General features: G+C 40.0%; 1 protein-coding gene across 18 annotated transcripts in view; it reads right to left on the bottom strand.

Moving 5' to 3' along the window:
• The window catches only part of LOC135488722 (phosphatidylinositol-binding clathrin assembly protein LAP-like), a 56,475-nt gene extending 38,220 nt beyond the window's left edge, over positions 1-18,255 (bottom strand). For 16 of the 18 annotated variants that reach the window (XM_064773454.1, XM_064773452.1, XM_064773456.1 and 13 more), the window contains exons 1-5: positions 17,990-18,255; positions 11,736-11,878; positions 11,416-11,488; positions 10,503-10,520; positions 7,066-7,168 (exon numbers count right to left, since the gene is read on the bottom strand). In XM_064773454.1, coding sequence (XP_064629524.1) covers positions 7,066-7,168; positions 10,503-10,520; positions 11,416-11,488; positions 11,736-11,878; positions 17,990-18,119 — 467 coding nt within the window. In that variant the 5' untranslated portion in view covers positions 18,120-18,255. The remainder of the gene's footprint in view (positions 1-7,065; positions 7,169-10,502; positions 10,521-11,415; positions 11,489-11,735; positions 11,879-17,989) is intronic. The other 2 variants (XM_064773451.1, XM_064773460.1) reach the window with 1 other exon arrangement.
• Between the last annotated feature and the right edge of the window lie 3,160 nt (positions 18,256-21,415).

Genomic DNA, 21,415 nt, shown 5'->3' with positions numbered 1-21,415 from the left:
CATTAAAAATGTGTTTAAAATCAGGAAAAAAACAAGGTTTGTGACCAACATGTCAAAAGATTAAGCCAATACACAGCTTTAACAGTGTCCATCTGACAATGGACAGATGCAGAAATAGTAAGGGGGGTTATTTATAGGACAGCTCAGCACCCTCGTGGAAATGAGGCCGCGAAAAAAAAAGATAGTCATATCAACCAGCAGGACACTGCTGCCATAACCTCTCTATCAATGACATTCTTTGGGATTGACAAATGTGCAGTAAATTGGTGTCACCCTGCCGTGTTCATCAAGGGATGCAACAATCTGTACTGATGATGAGTCAGATGTTTCTGCAACAATCACACTTTTAAAATCTTATTGTTCGCCTTCCTCAAGGCAGAAAAAACTCAGTCGAAAACCCATCTTTCCATTAGCAGCAGATACAGCGCTAGTGCTAGCCTCAAGGGGTTTCAACCACGTTCTGTGAGAGATGAGCGATATGCTTAAGATATACACTGCCAAGAGCACCACGCTGAAATTCAAAATCTAACACGATTTTGTTTGGCACAAATTGAAACGGCCAATTAAGAGGAAGAACACAACTTGAACAAAGAATTATTTTCTTTGAAGAATTGGCGATCAAGGGAAAATGCTCGAAATTTAGTGAAAAGAAAAGCTTTGAATCGTAAGTATTACCAAGTATGGATTAATGAAATCTATACTTGGTATGAGCCAAATGCAAAGAAAGAGTGTGTTTTGTCCAGATCATTATGTTGGTCCAGACGTTGACTGGCGCATTTCAATTTTAGGCACGCATTGGGCAGGAAAGAGTTGATTACATTCTCAGTTGATATGGCTATAGTCGAGACATGTTCTCCCAGAATAGCCCCCATCCCAAGACTGCATAGCACACCAGAGGCTCCTTATATGAGAAATCAATGGAAAATCAATGAAAAAGTCAAAGTGAAACGGATGGATATTGGTTTTTGGATGGATGAACTAGTCCTTGGCAGATACAATATGTAAGCCAATGAAACATATACAGGATTGAACGCAAACGTGAGGACCTGAGACTTTTACTATGACATGTTCAATGTGTTGTGCATTCTCCACGGATGAGAACCTAAAGACTCAGGTTGTAGAGAGCGAGACGCCCACCAATAGACCACTAAACGTTCGTAAAAGCTTCCCTTCATGATTTCCTGTGACCTGAATTCTGCAAATCAGCTCATTTTCTAATGACGAAACCAATACTGTGACACGCGTGCTTCAAACCGCAGTTGCAATATTGGCAAAATTCTTCGCTTGCCAAAATTTTACAGATTTCATTACACAATTGAAAGAACTCTGCTACATGTAGGTCATTTGGCATGTCGCACCGGTCACTAGCGAATTGCCACATTGCTCACTGTCACTACTCTCAGCTACAAGACCCCACATCGTGACCACCGATGGCCACAAGTACCACCGCCAATGATTATAAGACTACGATCTGCTCAGAAGTAAGAACACACCAGACGTTTCCGACAGATGCCACAGTAAAGGAAGAAACCCAACATGAACACCTATTCACAGCTGAGAGTGTGATTGGAAAATGTCATCCAATTTCTCTGTGTGGTCCGAATATGGAAGCAATCTTTTCACAGATCCCAGACAGATCTTCAAGTCTTCTGTAGGATGAAGCATGGTATCCACCTGACCTTGATCATCATCTCCAATAGCTATTCAGGATCCTGAATCAGAATTAACCATGGTGTCAGTCCAGACCTTGATCATCATCAGCTTTACTTCGAGGTGGTTCCAGTAAGATGTCAAATGAACATGGGGGGGAGGGCAATCCCATTGACCTTGATCATCATTACTCCAAGCGGTTCCAGTAGGATGCCGAATGAGCATGGTGTCAGTCTCATTGATGTTGATCATCATCACATCTAGGCAGTTCAAGTAGGATGCTGAATGAACAAGGTGTCAATCCTAATGACCTCAATCATCATGACCAATAGGCAGTTCCAGTAGGATGCTGAATGAACAAGGTGTCAATCCTAATGACCTCAATTATCACGACCAACAGTCAGTTCCAGTAGGATGCTGAATGAACAAGGTGTCAATCCTAATGACCTCAATCAGCATGACCAATAAGCAGTTCCAGTAGGATTCTGAATTAACAATGTGTCAATCCTAATGACCTCAATCATCATGACCAATAGGCAGTTCCAGTAGGATGCTGAATGAACAAGGTGTCAATCCTAATGACCTCAATTATCATGACCAACAGCCAGTTCCAGTAAGATGTTGAATGAACAAGGTGTCAGCCCAATTGACCTTGATTATCATGACCTCTAGCCAGATCCGGTAGGATGCAGAATGAATGTGGTGTCAATCCAATTGGCCTTGATCATCATCACCTCTAGGCAGTACCAGATAATGCCAATTGAAAGGTGGTGTCAATCGTGATTATCAACTGAGTAGGTAGTTGCACTTCAGTATTGATTATTGCACGTGTTGCAAAGACTGGCTAAGCTATGCAATAGCAAGCAAGATGATGTCTTGCATATTGGAGAATCAGCTGCACACTGCATTGTCATACAACATGGCACTAAAAGAAACTTGTTCCAGAAATGTTACATCGATCCAAATGCAAAACAACCAGAGCAGTCCCTTGGTGACTGCATGGCAACATGCTTTGGGTTCTCTACTCAACTGCTTTTGAAGGCTGTGACCTTTCCTGCAGTCACAGGTTCAAAATGTCAAACACCGACTCCTTTGATATCATCCCTTCAACCCTTCCCACTTGCCACCGAAAGCCCCTCTCAAAGGCTTCTTCCCCACGAGGCACCAAAATCTGCCCTCGATTCTGCCAATACCCCAGATACATGTACATATTTACCCAGTTAGCACAAGCAGATCGATGCTTATTGGATAGCTCTCACGTTATAATAGTGCATACTCTCGGTTCCCAAGCACATCGAAGCCCAACGCACTGCCTAGCAACTGTACAATATGGATCTGGAGACTGAATTACAGCGTGGTTGTACTCAGTTGGCACTCAGATGATGTATCAAAGTGTTGAACACTCGCTGGCCGCGCTTTGATAATGCAGTATCTGCTTGATATCGAAGTTGGTTCTCGAAGAATGATAGATCAGTCACAAGAATAACGGCTCAGTCTCTTCTATTGCATTTGTACTGTGCTGGTTGCTGGGGTTTATAGATTTCTGCTTTCATATCATGTGACTGATCTGGGTGTCACTCAGGTCATCTTTCCAGCATTGCAGCTACCTCATCAAGATACAAAACAGCAGTACCTCTCTGTGATGACTCACACAAATCGGACATTTTGGGGCTCTAAGACTAGGCTAAACCTGTCGGGGACCTTGGGGCTGATTTGAGCTCTATAGGTGCAACATACAGGTCCACTGGCATCTGGCTGCATCCTGGGACTCACCAATCCAATCTCCCATATCATTACCATGCACTTTAATGACTTAGTTTCAAGATGCAGGCCACTACCATTTACTGCTGTCCCTCATCAACTCTTCGCACAAGGACAGCAGGATATCGATCTGGATATGAAAACATATATCGACATATCCCAGACTAACTGCTTTATCAAATGCAATGTACATGTAGGCGACCATCCAATCCCACAAGCGCTTTAGTAGAATCTCTGACCTTTACTGTGGTCCCTCGACTCATCCTGTGTTATTTGGGCGGTGACTTATTGACAGGAATGTCTCAGCTTAATCCAAGTTGATGTATGCGATAGGAGATTAATTGCTTTGGAAGCCAACCTAGCTTATATATGATAGTCGATAGTTAGGGTGTGTTTCCATGAGGCCACAATTTCACTCTTTCATCACCCACTCATTCTGAAAGGCATTTTCTAACTATTCAATTCGAGGATTCAAGCATTTTGTCCGCAATGCCTCACAGTTCCCATCTTCTAACATACTGCCAAACAGTTATGATATCAGGTGGCCCTAGGTCAATGCTGCCACAAAATTAAGATGAAGAAGTGAACAACGGCCTGAATTCAGTTTCATTTTTGTACTCCTCTAAACCATCATACTCAATATTTCAAGTGTCATTCTTGTATACTATCCTCTAACTGGCCAACTTCGATATTTGATGCTGCAGACACGACTAAACTGAACTTGAGAAATTGATCTGCAAGATCCTTTCCAAGCAGCCTTATCACGAGCTGCTCAGACATCACACCATGAAATTATACCATAAAACAGCTAATGCTCCAGCAAGGGAAAAGCATCATACATTTCCCTGTCATGTTTACGATATGATCTTGAGACTCATAATTATTGTTATTCTTAGAAACATTGCAGATTGATAATTTTCGGGACATGGCGTTGTGAGGATATTACTTTTAGCCTCTTAGAAGAATAGGAGTAGATTTATTTTGGTACACAGAGCATCCTATCCAGGGGGAGTTATTCTCTCAAACACTTTTTTCACAGAAACTAGGCAACGTTCCGACTTGATTGAACCATTCGGCAAGACGGCTACAGATACCGCACACATCTTACATTGTACCTTTCTGTGAGAAATGCCACTGCATAAGAAACATTTTTGCCACCTCATTCATATCTGCAACTATGGACCACCTCAAGATCTGATAAAGGCCAGACTGTCATAATATCATCTGCCAGAGGAGAGGGCCAGGAAATCTCAGCCAACAAATGTCATAACGTGGCCTTCTATTTGCCAATCTAGAAATTGACTCGGAAATTTTGAACAAGGAATCGTTCCCCAGAGACGGTTCAAGATCAATATTCTAGCTCATCTGAATAATTATTGTGTTGTGGAAGTTATCGATTGACGTCGTCGACACATGCATGCATATGAAGCTAGGCTAAAGATAATCAGGTTGCTTCGACCAGCACACATTATTGAGAAAATAGCTTGATCTATTTTTTTCTGTTCACCAGATGGCACAACAAAATGACTAGATTGGTCATGACCACCATTTTGAAACCATGCTGTGTACATTTCGTCTGTGTTCCAGATGTAACAACCTTAACCTTTGGCTTTTCAGTTATTCAAAATGGCAGGCATGACTGATCTATAGTAAACTCATTTCGTCCTGTTATCTTGTGAGTAGGCCAGGTACGTACCAAGCTATGCATTTACCCCTCAGGGAACACCAAACTCAAGCCAGCACACCAGCTCGAACTCGCAGCAAACACCAGTACTACTTTTCTACGTTTGAATTCCGCAAAATCAACAACGGCACAATCACCATTGACCTGAAGGTATGATTATTGGCATGACTGCTGGCGTTACGCCACTTCTATCAAACATGCACACGCCATACATTATTAGCTAATTACGACTTCAGATAGCAGAATGTGATAAACTAGATTTGGTACGGTAATATTCTATGGCACTCTGGTCTGTGGAATACCTTATTAGCAGCAGGCTGCCCGCAGTGATCAATCGTTGGTAGAATGGGGGGGGGGGGGAAGTTTAGCCATCTGCAGTACAAGATTTGGGCCAAATGACGTCAAAATTCAAGACATCTCATAATCATTTCAATTTCATGTAATTTTTTCAATCCCCATGTCGATTTTAATGAACATGCTCATGGAAAGTGATATCTGACACGTGAAATGTGTGCTCTATGTAAACTTCAACATAAACTCTATGTAAACTATACATCAGCCAACATGAAACATGAATACAGACTGTTCTGCACCTCATCATACTAAGTCACTACCTTTTGATCAAATAACCCACACCAAAAGCCAACCTGACGAGATGCACAATCTTAAAGACCCAGAAGATTTAACCTTTGTGGTGATTCATGATGATGAAAAACATGATAAAGCCCTTAATCAAGTGAACTTGTCATACATCATAATGTCGGTATTGACTGCCTCTCAAAGTCGTGCATGGAGGAAAGGTTATCTTCTCCACACCAAGTGTATTCTTGGATCTTGGAGATGCTTTTGAGTGGGCACAGTTTATTGAACTCGCGTCTGCTGTACAAAAGGATCATATATAACCAGAACTGACATCAACATGGGGACATAAATGTAATCACCCCTCTTCGAGATGTGTACTACAGTATCTGTTGAAATGTCTTCTCTTCACCACCTACCCAAAAGATGTCTGGTGGTGGTGGTGGGGGAGAAAGATGAGAAAAAAAGGCGGCTCAAGGTCAAGAGTCGTGTCTATCATCAGTTCCAATGCTGGAACCCGCCCACTTCCACCAGAATCTCATTCAATTGATTTGATTATTAGGATTAGGAAGGCCATGCAGTGAGTGGGCTACACTAAACACACCTTCAATGGCAAACCCACAAATGACAGTAACGCCACTGGCAGATTTGTTCTTCTCATCTTTTAAATGAAAAGATTGCTCGTGGGAATCAGACAAATAAGGTATAGAACAGTTAGGATATCACCAAAGGCAATCCATTCATTCCAATTGGTTTTTACCAAAGGGGGAGATGAATGATTATTGAGTGGGCATGAGGCACAATCTCATCACCAACCATAAGATATAAGTGTCTCAACTCTTAATTGTCATATTGCAAATGTAGTGTTATTTTTCCATGAGGTTTTGGCCCCAGAAACACTGAGCTAAGTCTCTGATCATGTTCATCTTCCCACACAATCCTGCTCAGATACTCAGCTGAATCTCTGCCTTTATCTAGGAGTATGTCTTCCTGGAGTTCCAAAATTCCGGACACGTCTAGTGATAAACATTACCTCCTAACACAAGACATGACTTTAAAGTGCTTCTGACAAGGGGGGCCATCTTCATTTTTCAGATAAGAGGAGAATATTCTGAATGATAGGGCCACTGAGCAATGTACACTGCCCCTTGAAACAGAGTCCCGCCATCTCTAAATTCATACACAGGTATTCTTTCCCACAGACCACCGGCAAGGTCTCACTGGGGTTGGATTAGGGAGCGACTCTGCTGCAATCTATGCCAGGAGGAATCTTCTTCTCAACAGATTTGTACCGGTGGAAATCTGTTTCTCAGCCACAACATCTGAACTCCTCCGATTCTAACACCACAGAATTACCAAAACAACACAGCATATAAAGAAATCTTACTTACCCTCGCTTAATTTTGCAGAAGTCGAATGCATTTATTCTGTAGGAGGCAGATTTTTCTTGGATATATTTGGCGTACCGCTGGATAAACTTGGACATATCCGCAGCTGAAAAAGAGATTGAGTACAGAATAGTTTTCAAAATGTCTAGAATTCTCCATTAAACTTTCATTCTCGGATGACATCACGGTCACTCGTTAACCAATGATTCTTTTGCCGATAAAGCAAGTATCCTCAGTTGCTAGGCCTGCAATCAGAACAAAAGCACCCCAACCTTTGTTCATCTGTAAGGAGCCGCCGTAAACAAAATGTATTCATACAATTTCATGATGTTGCATGCATCCTCAGCATCTTCTATTGAAGTTTAGATAACATCCTAGGGCGCTACAGGTATTTTTCAGGGGAAACCTATCCTGTCTATCCTCAACATTTTAGGGAGCGGTCATGGTTGGAGTGAACTTTTGAATGGACAGGATGTAAAGATTCATGTGGGATAGATTTGATAAAATCCGTACAAAAACTTTTGAAATGGGAGCCATATGAACAATTTCTCAACATCTAGAGGCACACAATAACCTGGCAGATCATCTCTGGATGACTGTGTCTGGTCTTGTGATAGTTTTGCATGTTCCCATGAACTAAAGGCCTCCTCAGATGACACAAGCATGCAACATTCTTGCCTTGAAAAGCCTGGGGACCACTTTCGGGATGCTGTGGCACAGGTCTGCAGCAACCTTGCAGATGCTACCCTTCTGTCAATACTGTTTGACCAGACATGCCGGGGGAATACACGCCTCACATTCCACATAGGGTGTTACTGTCAGGTTATACCTCAATGACAGGGAATGGTTGACTGCAAACCTCCACAACCCCATTCTGAACCTCTTGGTCTTATACTCCCGTTAAGGCTTGCAGCCTACCTTGGTCATCAAGATGCCACAACCGTGCCACAGCCAAGAATCATTGGAATCTCAGCCACAGTAGCCTACATTGTTTCTTAAGACAATCATCCCATCTCATTTTTTTCTGCAATTCCATTAGTGCTTGTACACTCAATCATTATTATCATAATGCAACATTATTGCAACCCTCACTTCCATCTGAAGATGTCAAATATACATCACGTACACACATGAATGGATTTTCTGATCGCCTAGCGGATGTTCACATTCACTTGGTAAAAGCTATTCTGTGATTTAGGTATAATTCACGTATTGTTAGTCCAGATGATTAGTAATTCAAGGCTAATGCATGAAGAATTTATTACAACTGCAACGTTGGACAATAACGAATCCATGTATTGACCTTACTTGGGTTTCGTATGCATGCTTCTATAATAAATGGCATGTGGCATGTTACTGTAAACATGCAAGCACTCGCATTATTCACAGTGCAAGGAATGTGTTTATTCATATTTGAGACTAACAGGCATATAACACATGTATACACTGTACAGACTACAGTAGAACTGCCCAATGCAGACACCTCTCTAAGACAACCTCTCCATCAGGGACACTAGTTTTTGTCCCACAAATCACAGACTTTCAGCAATGGGTCAATGAGGAGAGGTTAGGAAGCCTGCCTTTCAGAGTCACTGCAGTTCGTTTTGTCTTCCATACAGATCATTCACCCCCTTCCCAACACAAACACCACCACTAATACATAGAATAAAAGAAAACACCTGCTGAATTTTAAAATCCCAGTGCAAAGAAAAGAAGTATAATGCACAGTTGCCATTCCATTTACAGTGATATTGTTTGTATGTTGTTTTGAGCAGATATCAGGTGTCAGATGTGTCGCAATCATTTTTTCTGGTTGTGTTCAAACGAATGTACATGTCTTTAATAAACATGGCAATTTCAAGCTAGAAGCAGAGGAGGTGAGGCTAAAGGACTCCGCAAACCAGAGATTTTTATGGCTGCAACCTGTGACAATTTTCGATGCGATGCCGATGAGCAATAAAAAGATTGCTTGTATGCAGATAGAACTGTTTATCACTGGGTTTTATGTTAATCTCAAGTTGCATCGACCACTGATTTTGGTCGCAGCCACCAGCGATGACCACTGCAATTGAGACATCTTTATAGCTGCATGGGATCATGATTCCAGGTCAGTGACAGAAATCTCTCGTTTGAGGGGTGCTTTAAATCAAAACTCCATTCACACAGGAAGCTGGGCAGAGCAGAAGCCTGCAAGAAGCAAGGAAGCACATCCCAAACCAGTTTCAATCGCTTCTGAAACAGGACTCTTTTTACCAGGGAATGTAACTAGAAAGTTATTGAATTTATGCAAAGCGCAAACGAGCAGTTGAAATTGCACGATTATTGTCGCACACGATCATGATCGCAGGCTGCAGCAATTTAAATCTCTCGTCTGGGGGCACTTCATCAAGAGAGGCAGAGCAGATGACATCATAACAGCAAGACACCGTTTTGGACGTCAAGATTTTTGTCACAGACCCTGGTGGGGCACTTTGGCCTAGGCGCAGCAATAGCAGAAGTAAGTGAGGGGAAGTCAACCTATAGAGGTCATCCACATGCGGCACACTTTGTAGGCACCATCAGCAGGGTCAAAGACACGGACTGACGCCAAAAGGATGCCTGAATGACGTCACTGCATGAATTCTTGGTTGATGAACGAGGTCTATGCATGGCAAAACCTTTCATGCTAATATTGTTAGTTCAAGTGTTAGTCTGAATTCAAGTTTTTAAGCGTTACAGACAGGTGAATTTTATTGCAAAACCCCATAACTATTGCGTGCAACAAAAATTACTTGTCTGCAGGGGTCATCGCAGGTGCCTGCAACAAGAATATGTCATTGAGCGACCTGAAATAAATGTTTAAAAAAGACATCAGGTTTTACCTGCAGACAAACAATCTTTTATTTCCTCACTTACTGCAGCAATAATTATCGCAGGTCAAATTGAAAGTTTTTGGGGTACTTTAGGTGCACACATGCAGTAGGTTAAATTGAACAAACATCTTGATCTCTTCCACCTTACAACTAATATTGCATTGAAGACTGGATTTCCCCCTCAAGTGAGCATAAAGTTTGGCATGTTATCTTTCCAATCCTGCAGTCAAGGCATGGCCACGCCACACGAGGAATGCAGTCTCAGATTGCATGGATTAGAAAGCTACTGCTACTCTCCACAGGAGCAAACCTTGAATATTTGAGTCTTTCCATTTTTATTGAAAGATTCTGATCTTTTCAAGGTAAAATCATTTTCAAAGAGTTTGACATTAGTGAGAAATAAAAATTCTACCAGACCAAGCTAGGAATAGAAACCAGGCCACCACATGCTTTGTAGCTGCCAAGCGGAGGGAGGCCATTCAGTTCATATTTTGGCGATGCAGGATTTTTCAGGCAAAATCAAATTTAGGCTATCAAACAAATGATATTTATAGAAGACAAAATGCCGATTTTTGATAAAATACATACTCTCCGCGCCTCCAGTTTCTGAAATTTTTCATGAACAACATGAGAGAGTGATGAACCCTTGCTAGAAGTACCTACCAAAAATGTTTACCAGTATTAAAAGGTGTTATTGCATTTTTTCACTTTTTATGTTTGGCCCCCTAGTGGCCAAACCATATATCATATAAGACCACGATTTTGTATCTGAGTAGCTGTCACCAGGGGAACACAATGTACCAAGTATGAGATCAATAGCTTCAACGGTAATGAAATCTGCAACCAATGTCTTACGCCGACGGATGCTGCGCTATGACAAAGGGTCACAGGCCCCTGAGAGTGAGCGAGAAATCAGAACAAACATTTTTATTCTACATTGTAACTACACAGCAACTGCCACTGCCAAAGACGTAATACACTCACTGACTACCACAGTACATGTGCTGGTATTTGGTATCACAAAGAAATCAATATTGATAAGAGCTAATAATGTCAATACTGGAGTGGCCACTTGACATGACTGCTACAAGACAGGTAAGTAAACTCAATGGAAAGGTATGCCAGTACTGTGATCTATGGAATTTGTAGGATATCAGCACTTTTTTCGCCAAAGGAAATATTTGGCTAATACTGTCAGTCCATAGAATTCGAATTTTGAACGATAAATGGTCAGTTTTGATAGCCAAATGAAATGTTTGGATGGTTGTAACTCTGAGCCACTTGTACTCTAAAACTCCATGCATATCCGGTCCACCTCTACAGACTACACACCCACACCAAAAATCTTCCACTTTCAGAAAGCTGTAAGTCTGAGTAGGGGGCCGACCCACCCAGCTTACAAACCCATACATATCACGGCAATTCTGGAACCAAGAAATTAGGCATGCCTCATGCCCTATTTTCCCACTGATGGGGGGAGGTACCTCCCATTGGTACTCACCTTGAACTGTCGTTTTGTCAGAGAATCCATCCAGATGGAATCCTGTGTTTGATGCCAAGTATTGTGTAAATCTCTGAAATGATGATTTTAGAAAACGATGAAATAACTGAATCAGAGGACATTTTAAGACCAAGGAATGTATCATAAACTAAAGCCATTCACACAAAATGCCACTTTTTATCTCCTCTTTTAGGTTGAGTTCTTTACTGCTGGCCATGACTCGAAGAGGTGGGAGATATTTCAAGGTGGCAGCAAATTTAAAGACACCGAGATTCTGGCACTAAAAGCATGAAAACCACTTTGTGATGATTTTTACCTACCTCGTTGCCATAATTCATCAAATTGTGTATCGTGATGAGCGACTTGAAGACGACCACCCATTTCTGTTCCTGTGTCCTCTCTATAAGCAGGTTGGCCAACACCGGTATTGATACGTTGGGTTCTTTTGTACATTGCACTAAATCTGAAGAGGAATCATGAAAGGGTCGTCAGTCAGTATAAACTTTTTTAAAGACAAAACGATCAAATTTTAGATCAGTGAACTGAAGAGCACCAAACTTTTGATCCACTTTCCTAAAGCTTGTAGACCAAGACTGAAGTTGATGTTGACCTAATTAAGGCAGGACGAAGAATGTAGTTGTCCACATCAAGCCAACAAGTAGGAACATCAAACCATGCCTTGAAATAATTGTAACATTGTTCAAACACTGTAGATACTCTCACCTGTACTAATATTGCAGATTCTTTTACATTTTCGATTTCAATCAAATGATCAAATCAATACCCTGCTGTGAATGTGATTCAAAATTTACAAGTATACTTCAATTTCAATATGTCAACGAATTCAACAATAACATGTTTTTACATCAAATCAATCAGGTCAGAAAGTCTTAATGTTGGATTTGCAGGCCTACTACACATTTGACAGCACCTCCGGCTATGAGCATAAAGAATGTAGGTAAAAAAGGTACAGGTAAAAAAGGTACAGGTAAAAAAGGTACGGTAAAAAAGGTACAGGAAAAAAAGGTACAAGAAAAATGGGGACTAGGTAAAAAAGGTACAGGAAAAAAAGGTACAGGTAAAAAAGGTACAAGAAAAATGGGGACTAGGTAAAAAAGGTACAGGTATGGTGTCTTTGCTGTCAAATGTTATAAATTGCCCGTCTTGTTTATTGTAAATGAAGTCAAATTTTGGGTTATTATGATTATTATGTAGATGTTGTGTGGTGGAGGTAACTTATACTGAGATAGGCAAAGTTTAGATATGTTTTCAATCAGTCAGTCAAATGGAAACCATGTTATGTGTTGGTTATTTGTTTTTTGTGTATCCAAACTAATTACTTCCTTGCTAGAGTAAAGTTGATTAACTTCTAATTGCCAAAGCATAATTATGACTACTGTAATTAATCCAATTAACAATCAATCAGAAAATCCCTTGTCCAAGGTGGATTGTTCCAGGTCTGGTATTAATTAGGAAGGTCTTCCCAAGCTGATACCACCTGGAATATTTATTTTACTGATACCAACGGTTTTGAATACATTCAGGGTTTCTTTCGCACTTTTGTAACTATGAAATTAAGGGCTTCTAACTGTAAATGAGTAATCAAAGAGGACATTGGCCATCAGTACCCATTCAGTCAATGTGAGAATCAACGAATTTCATACAATAACTTTTTAAAAAGTGTCTGTACCTTTTTTACCTAGTCCCCATTTTTCTTGTACCTTTTTTACCGATACCTTTTTTTCCTGTACCTTTTTTACCTATACCTTTTTTACTTGTACCTTTTTTTCCTGTACCTTTTTTACCGTACCTTTTTTACCTGTACCTTTTTTACCTGTACCTTTTTTACTGGATACCGAGCATAAACCGTCAGTGTATGCAAGCACTATGGGCTTCCAACTAATGGCTGCTCCCCAATACATGCAGAATTCCCATACATTGTACAATGTACATGCCACAGTGAAGGAATACTGAAGAGGCAGTATTGATTTCTTCCTAGCACTTAATCTTCCCATTACAGTCTCTGCCATAAAAACTCCCCATTCGGCATGTTCCCTCAATCATGGCACTCGCATACAGAGCATCAGATGACGTCGTAATCGTATGCTTGAATTGAATGGCTCCTTTCATCCGATTCATAATGACTCTGACCACTAGGACTAGGCCCTATCGAGATCAGGGTCATGACACCGACAGATGAACATGTACATGCAGGCAAAGTCATTCTGAAGCTACATGAATGTTGTGTACAACATTAGCATAGAGCTCTGGTACATGTATAACGTACACATCATTGTACATACTGTACATGTCAGGATACCCCTTTATCTGTTAGCGAAAACACATGTAGTTTTTCCATTCATTTCTATAAGAATTGTGCAATGTCTATTCACACCCCTAAAGTATGCCTTTGTACATTTGTACAATGTTAACTGGTTGGGAGAAACAATGAATGTATGGCCTTGTTTGGCAGATCTACAGGGTGGCCCAGAATTATTTTCCCTTGCACAATTAAATTCTATTGTGTATCCATTGTGTGAGGGAAAATAATTCTGCGCCAACCTGTACATGTATCCCAGCAGGCCTCACAGGCACTAAATAAATTTGAGATTAGGCCTACAAGACCCTTTCGTAATAAGACTATCAGCTAAAAATATTCTGTTTACATTTTTATTGGTATTTGTAAGGTGGCTATATTGTGCATGTAATGTTATTCCGGATCGGAATGTCTGTTTGACATTCGAATTCGTTTTTCTGAATGCTAATAATACTGCACATGAATTTCATTGCAAAGGCCTAGATACAGACATGACATATGTATTTGACACATGGTCAGAGCCCATTAAAATACTGTCACCGTATGCTTCGTCACACCTCACAAAAAAACCCAGGCACATGCTGTTCCACATACTGAGCTACACGCTTGGCAGGTTGAGACGGGACTGGTTGTTCATTTCACGGTTGTCCGCCTTTTGTGAAATTGATTCTTCCATTATCATTTAGTGTCATTTTGTCTCATCATCTGAGCGATAAGCGCATAGTTATGCTCTGACATATCTGATGGGTCACATTTTACATGACACATGTCTACAATAACAGCTCAAAGTGACTGTACATCACATGAAACCTACTAAAATGTAGCAGCAGCGAGGACCAATCACCGTTGAATACGTTAAATAAAAATTTAACTTCCGAGTGGAAAATATCGCCAAGTATTTAAAATCATACCAGAGTACACTCAGTCTCCAGCAACGAGAGTATATTACATATTTTATAGCAATAAAGCATCTTCTCTACCACTTGACACAAAATTCCTGAATAGCCAAGTTCTTCATGAATAATTATTTATAAAATATAATCCTGTGACCTCTTTGGATTTGATATCCAGGTTGCTGCACAACAAGAACTTGAAGAAGTCTTCAATTAGTTTAAATAGACCAAGCGTTCATTTCCTTGTGGAAACAAGCCATTTGAGAGGAAACTACCATTTTTTGAAAGTAGTCGAGCCTGGCTTACATCCTGAATCCCTAGATGTAGGTATTTCCGGCTGTCATAAATAAGGTTTTTTCATGCAGATTAGAGCTGAAAAAGGATCTCCCTACTCAGGACCAAGACCCTGAACACACAAAACATTTCCACCCTACCTGTGCATGCTAAGAATGTAACTGGGTTATTGGTTCTTGTAAAACAACCATTGTTTCAATTCAAAATTTATCATACAATACACAAATGTAACCGAGTCAAGTTACCAATTATAATCATATAAATCAATACACCATACATTCCACCATCATGCCAATTCACAATCTATACTTCAAAATGAAGTGGAGAGATCAAAGTACACACACACTGTAAATTCTTCATAATGTAATGGCCAGAGTTCTCTGGGGTGGTACAGTAATTACTGGCAGGTGCAGTTATAAACATGGTGAAGAGTGACCTCCGGGACCAGGTTGTCCACTTGCAATACAGAACTTTTCTGATAGAAGACAAAAGTGTGTCAAATAAAAGAGACCACAAAAAATTTTATTGTATAAAATTAGCTCGCCAAAACTAGGTCTCACTACTATATTATTCCAAAGCAGAAGTGAAATTAACATACAATGGTACATGTGCATGGAACAGGTGAAGGTACACATGTTGGTCATCCCCTCCACACTGTGAAATGAACTTCATCATACATGTTATCCATGTATTTTTAAAATGTACTATAAAATTTAAACAAGTCTGTTTTACTTCATTCATTCAAACTGGCTCTGGTTTTATGTCAGCACACGTAGCCTTGTATTTTCTAGTGCAGTTGTACCAACCATCAATATGTGTACATATGTACACAAAAGCCATGGGCCCACAGCTGATTTTTGTTTTGATTGGTGACCAGCCGAAGTACATGTAAGCCTACACAAAGAAAGCTTAGTCAAAGATTGTAAGCCCTAAACAATTTTCAGTGAATTGATTTGGAACAATTTGACCATGCACACTCTTTTTTAATTCAAGCATTTTAACATGCAGGCCACATAAGCTACATTTAAACATCGAGTAAAGACCTGTTGACATTTTACCAGGGTCCCATTTTCCCATTTGTCTGTTTGGCCTAGACAACCAAATTACAAGACACTTTGAGACAGACAAATGCAAAATTGCAACTCACTGGCAGTCTAAAGGCACCAAGCCATGAATAGACAGTCAGCATAAATACTTTGGGCCATTTTGTTATGCCCTTTTCCCAAGGCAACTTCGAATTTGTTTACCATGACGTAAAAATCACCAAAATCATTCAAAACATCATGAACATTATAAGACATGGGCAACGTCCAGACCTTCTGTTGAAAGGCGTACATTTGTGCTTGCGCGCCTTTGCGCGGCCCAATTGTCACTTTGGCCGCGCATTGAACTGCGCGCCTAGCTCTTCAAAAGGTTTTAAAATTCGCGCACCTGGATATCCCGACTGCAGCGCCACCGATAGGCATATTATTGTAACTACATCACAGACTGAAACAGTGCACGCCATTGGTCAATGTCGGGGGTCACTCGGAAGGCCAACCAATGGAATCGCTCCTAGCATGGGAATCCGTGATTCTCATTATTATCATGGCCGCCGGGCACAAGTTGCAAACAGCGACTTTCAAGAATTACGTGCCTAGGCTATGAAAATAAAAGTTAGGCGAGTAAATATTTGCGCACCTAGGTATTTTTCAACAGAAGGTCTGAACTTCAATAAATTGCTTGAATAAGTGTACATCTGTTGTTACTTTTATGTCATAGCAGACTTACGTTGCCTGTGAAAAGGGCATAACAAAATGACAAAAATCATTTTTGCAAACCATCTATTATAAGTTTGTTTTCAGAGCTGACCAGTCATGCGTTGCACCTTGAACAAAGTGGACTAGAAATTTGAAATTTGCTTGTCAGCAAATTTGACAGCCCCCACAGGCCCACACAGTACACGAATGGAGGAGTGAAGTCTATTCCTTTTCGCGGATCATCTATTTCTGGACAAACACGCTCGCGCTTTCTCAAAATCACACGCTCAGTAACATTTAAACTGCACCCTAACCTTTTCAGATGGGCAGGGTGGATCATCGATAAGCATTTAAGGCTATTCCTTTATTTTATTCCTTCATTCAACCATGTCAACCGTCGTTCTTTGCTCAAAATACTCGACAGCTCGCCACTTCGGCAAAGAGATACCGCCGCCATGATGCATGAGGATATGAGCTTATGCTAATATACGTGTGATTGACAGAATTGTGCCGGAGATTTGAAAGCAAATCAGAAAATCGGCACATAAAAACGCTTCAAAGTCATCAAAATTATCCGAATTTCGAAAAAATCTTTGCCAAGTGCACTAGATCGAGTTTAGTTTGATGGGACAGGGGTGACAGTTTTTCAGTTGAAATAGCAGTTTTGCTGGACTACCTCCATAATATAACCTGGGAAGAATGCAGAAGCCTAGTACCTTCTCCTAGTAATCTCAATATAGTCCCCACATTTGTTGTATGTGGGGTCTATAATTATGGCTTCGTCGATAGCCTTCCGTCTCTGACTGTTCTGACCGACTGTGTGCAGTGTTTTGTTTGGGGCCTGGTTTGTCTTCGACGAAAAGATCCATAATCTATACATAACACATGCCAAAGTAATCTATGTTCGAAAGTCAGCCAGCGAGTGACAAAAAACATTGCTAAGAACATCTCGACGGTACAGTGGGGATTTTCGAATGTGGTCTTTTCTCATGGCAGTCATGAACATGTCATCTTGTAACCTGCATGGCTTTATCTGCTCATGTATTAGTATTGCCAATAGCATGGTACATGAACAAATGAAGCCATACACATACAAGTACCATCCCAATAAAGGATGGGTACATGGACATGTCATGCATCATGACATCATTCATTCAAACAGGACACACGTCAAATGTCAGCAAATCACATTTTTCAAACCGCTCTCAAAAACAAACCACAACTCCTAAGCAAAATACAACAATTGGATACAAATCTACGGACGTTATACTGTAGAAATACGAGTTCATTTACGTCATAACATGAAGAGGTTTTTGGATAACCGCACTTACAATCGACATGCTTTTTCTTGGGTCCTAAAATTTCTTCAGTGGTGGCCTTGCATACAGATTTGGCTAGTCCCCGGCCGGCAATACTATACTTTGCCGCATTTAAACGGTCAACTATACTTTGACCAGACATTTTGACGATTGGAAATATATCCTAGATGTCTATTCACTCCATATATTATGCTAGGAGTACATTCCTGGGTATGAAAAGGGTCTAAAACAGTGAATATTCCTCTTCAATTTGAGGGGTGGGTGTCCTGGTGTATCCAATATGGCGACCTTTAGTGACATCCTCGCCTCGAGGTACAAAGAGAACATTGGCGTATCTTGAATGTACAGGGAAATTACGAAGTCCTGCAGAGGTTGAAAATGCTAGGCGATTTAAAAAGTCATGTGACTGGGGAGAAATCATTATTTTTTACTGTGATTTGTAACTGAGCTAATATAACTGTGATGTTATGATACTGATAAATGGACGTATCGTGATTTATGACATTCATTCATTCATTATGTCATCTTTTTCATTTATTTATTTTCATTTATTTCAGAAAGATGCGCAAATAAATAAATATGACCTGCCATGATTATTCAGCTAGAGGATTCATACTGGAGGATCCTGAATATTGATATTGATTATAAGGCCTTTCCCTTACGAAAAATATCTCAGATTTAACATGCTCATCATTCACCGTTCACCATGGTGAATTCAGAGTTTACCATACTCACCATGGTAAATATTTCTCACCGTCTCAATTCACCATGGTGAAGTGCTGTCAGTTTACCATGGTGAATTGTGGAATTAAGACACATTTTTCGTAAGGGTTAATATGGCAGGCAGTATTCAGTCCGTTAAATTTTTCTCTTCACCATTAAAGGAAAATCATCACGAAAAGCTTTAGATTTTGGAAAAGTTTTGAACGGCCCAGTCAAACTTTATATGTGACGTGATAACTTTCCATTAATTAATCTTGACACCAGAGGCACTATACATTAATATTGGTAGTGGAATTTTGGACTTGAATAAGAAGTCAGTCACTAATTGAATAAGATCTAATCTCTATTTGACTGTTACTATGATCAGCTGATCCATTTTAAGTACCCCGGGAATACACTCCCGGGGCACTCCATTGCGTCGTCCTAATCACATCTCAGGACAGAACGAGGCCGGTCCAATGCGTCCGGAGTGTACCCGGGATAAATAGTTACTCCTTAATCAGTTCGTTTAAATTTCACCCTCAAGATGTTGAAGATTATTGTCAGAACTGGGTCATTACAATCATCGAATACCAGACTCAGTGGAATGCTCCTCTTCTCGCACACTTTTCGGTTATGGTCGGCCCGAATGTTGCACTGCAGTACAGGATCCGTATTTGCACGACTCTGTTTATATATGCCTCGAGAACTGGTGCAGGAAAATCAGTCCATAGGATAAAGTGTCCGGCGACTAATAATTCTTGCGTGAAGTAATTACCGGATTTTCTATAGAAACATAATCTTAACTGCAACCGAGCAAAAGTGCAGAACACTCTGTTCATAGCCGGGACATCTAAAACAGTTACACTGGTACCATGTCCCCGCCCATGTCCAACTTTTTTCCTTTTCCCGCGCTTTTATATGCGCTCAAGAACGCCATGTGCATGGTAGGGGTTCCGCCCAGTCATTTTGCGTTTTTCAGTAAACCCATCTTAGATTTAATTTAATTTAATCACGTGACGGGCCACTTGTCAATTTCGGAACAGCTGATTATCATCACTTTCTCAAGTTTCCGACAGAGTTAGGTAAGTTGATGGTATATAATCTGACAACTAAGATCGTGTTTAGTGTATCTTTTAGCGGGTCTTGTTAATTGCGTTTTCTTCGTCAGGTTATATTAGGGGGTCGCCTTGCCAACGATTGTCTCTAATGGCGACTGTGTATTAACCCATGCCATGCATACTACCCAAGCTGAGCAATTAATGCCAATAGAAGGCATGTGTAGAATGCGGTTAGCATTATGAGTTCGACTGGAATCTGAGAATGAGCCTAGCTGCTGTTATCAACTTGGCCTGTATGGTGATATCAATGTCACTGATAAGGTGGCCTTCGTCTCTTGCTGCACTATTGCGCATCAAAGGGATAGTGCCAGTCCGGCCATTTTGAAAAAAATGTATGCAAGATGAGCGACAGTGTGCCTGATAAAGCATTAATTATTATAACCCATTAGGCCGAAGCCAACAGTTTGTCACTTTCAACACTATGAAGTAGTCTCACTACATGCTGGCACTAGGGCTTAGGCGTCTATGGCATGTTTTTTGTAGCAAAATTCGATTTGAGCAACATTGCAATTAAAATTCGATTTTTGTGCCTATCTATTCGATTTTAATCAACTTTGTTCGATTCTTCCCTCAATCATTTGATTTTTTTGCATATTCATTCGATTTTTTTCAAACATTTATCAACAAAAAATACTGTTCTTGTTGTATATCAAATCAAACACTATAAATTCATAATCGAATATAACTTAGAAAAAATCAAAAGGTGAAAGAAATAGATCAAAATCAGATTCAAATATATCGCATTAACTGGTCAAAAAACGAAGCATTTTCGATTTTAATTACACCAAATCTTTCAATTTAATCAAAGTATATTCAATTTCAGAATCAAATAAGAAGTATATACGATTTTGAAATCGAATACTCATTCGATTTAAATCGAATAGGTCATTCGATTTAAAATCGAATAGACCATTCGATTTAAAATTGAATATGTCATTCGATTTTTGTAGATTTCTATTCAATTTTGATTGGTCAATCGTAGTCACGTGACAAACTAGCAACCAATTAGAATCGAATGGAATAGGAGCAGAATCGAATAGACCATTCGATTTAAAACCGAATAGGTCATTCGATTTTTGTAGATTTCTATTCGATTTTGATTGGTCAATCGTAGTCACGTGACAAACTAGCAACCAATTAGAATCGAATGGAATAGGAGCAGAATCGAATAGACCATTCGATTTAAAACCGAATAGGTCATTCGATTTTTGTAGATTTCTATTCGATTTTGATTGGTCAATCGTAGTCACGTGACAAACTAGCAACCAATTAGAATCGAATGGAATAGGAGCAGAATCGAATAGACCATTCGATTTAAAACCGAATAGGTCATTCGATTTTTGTAGATTTCTATTCGATTTTGATTGGTCAATCATAGTCACGTGACAAACTAGCAACCAATTAGAATCGAATGGAATAGGAGCAGAATCGAATGAGACCATTTGATTTAGAAATCGAATACTCATTCGATTTAAATCGAATAGGTCATTCGATTTAAATCAAATAGACCATTTGATTTTTAAATCGAATATTGCTTTTCATTTGATATGGAATCGAATGAACATTCATTCTTAAAATCAAATTATCATTCAATTTTTTGTAAGAACTATTTGAT

This window comes from Lineus longissimus, chromosome 5, assembly GCF_910592395.1.
Source record: "Lineus longissimus chromosome 5, tnLinLong1.2, whole genome shotgun sequence".
In the NCBI taxonomy this organism is placed as follows: Eukaryota; Metazoa; Nemertea; class Pilidiophora; order Heteronemertea; family Lineidae; genus Lineus; species Lineus longissimus.
This window is presented reverse-complemented; position numbering and strand designations above follow the sequence as displayed.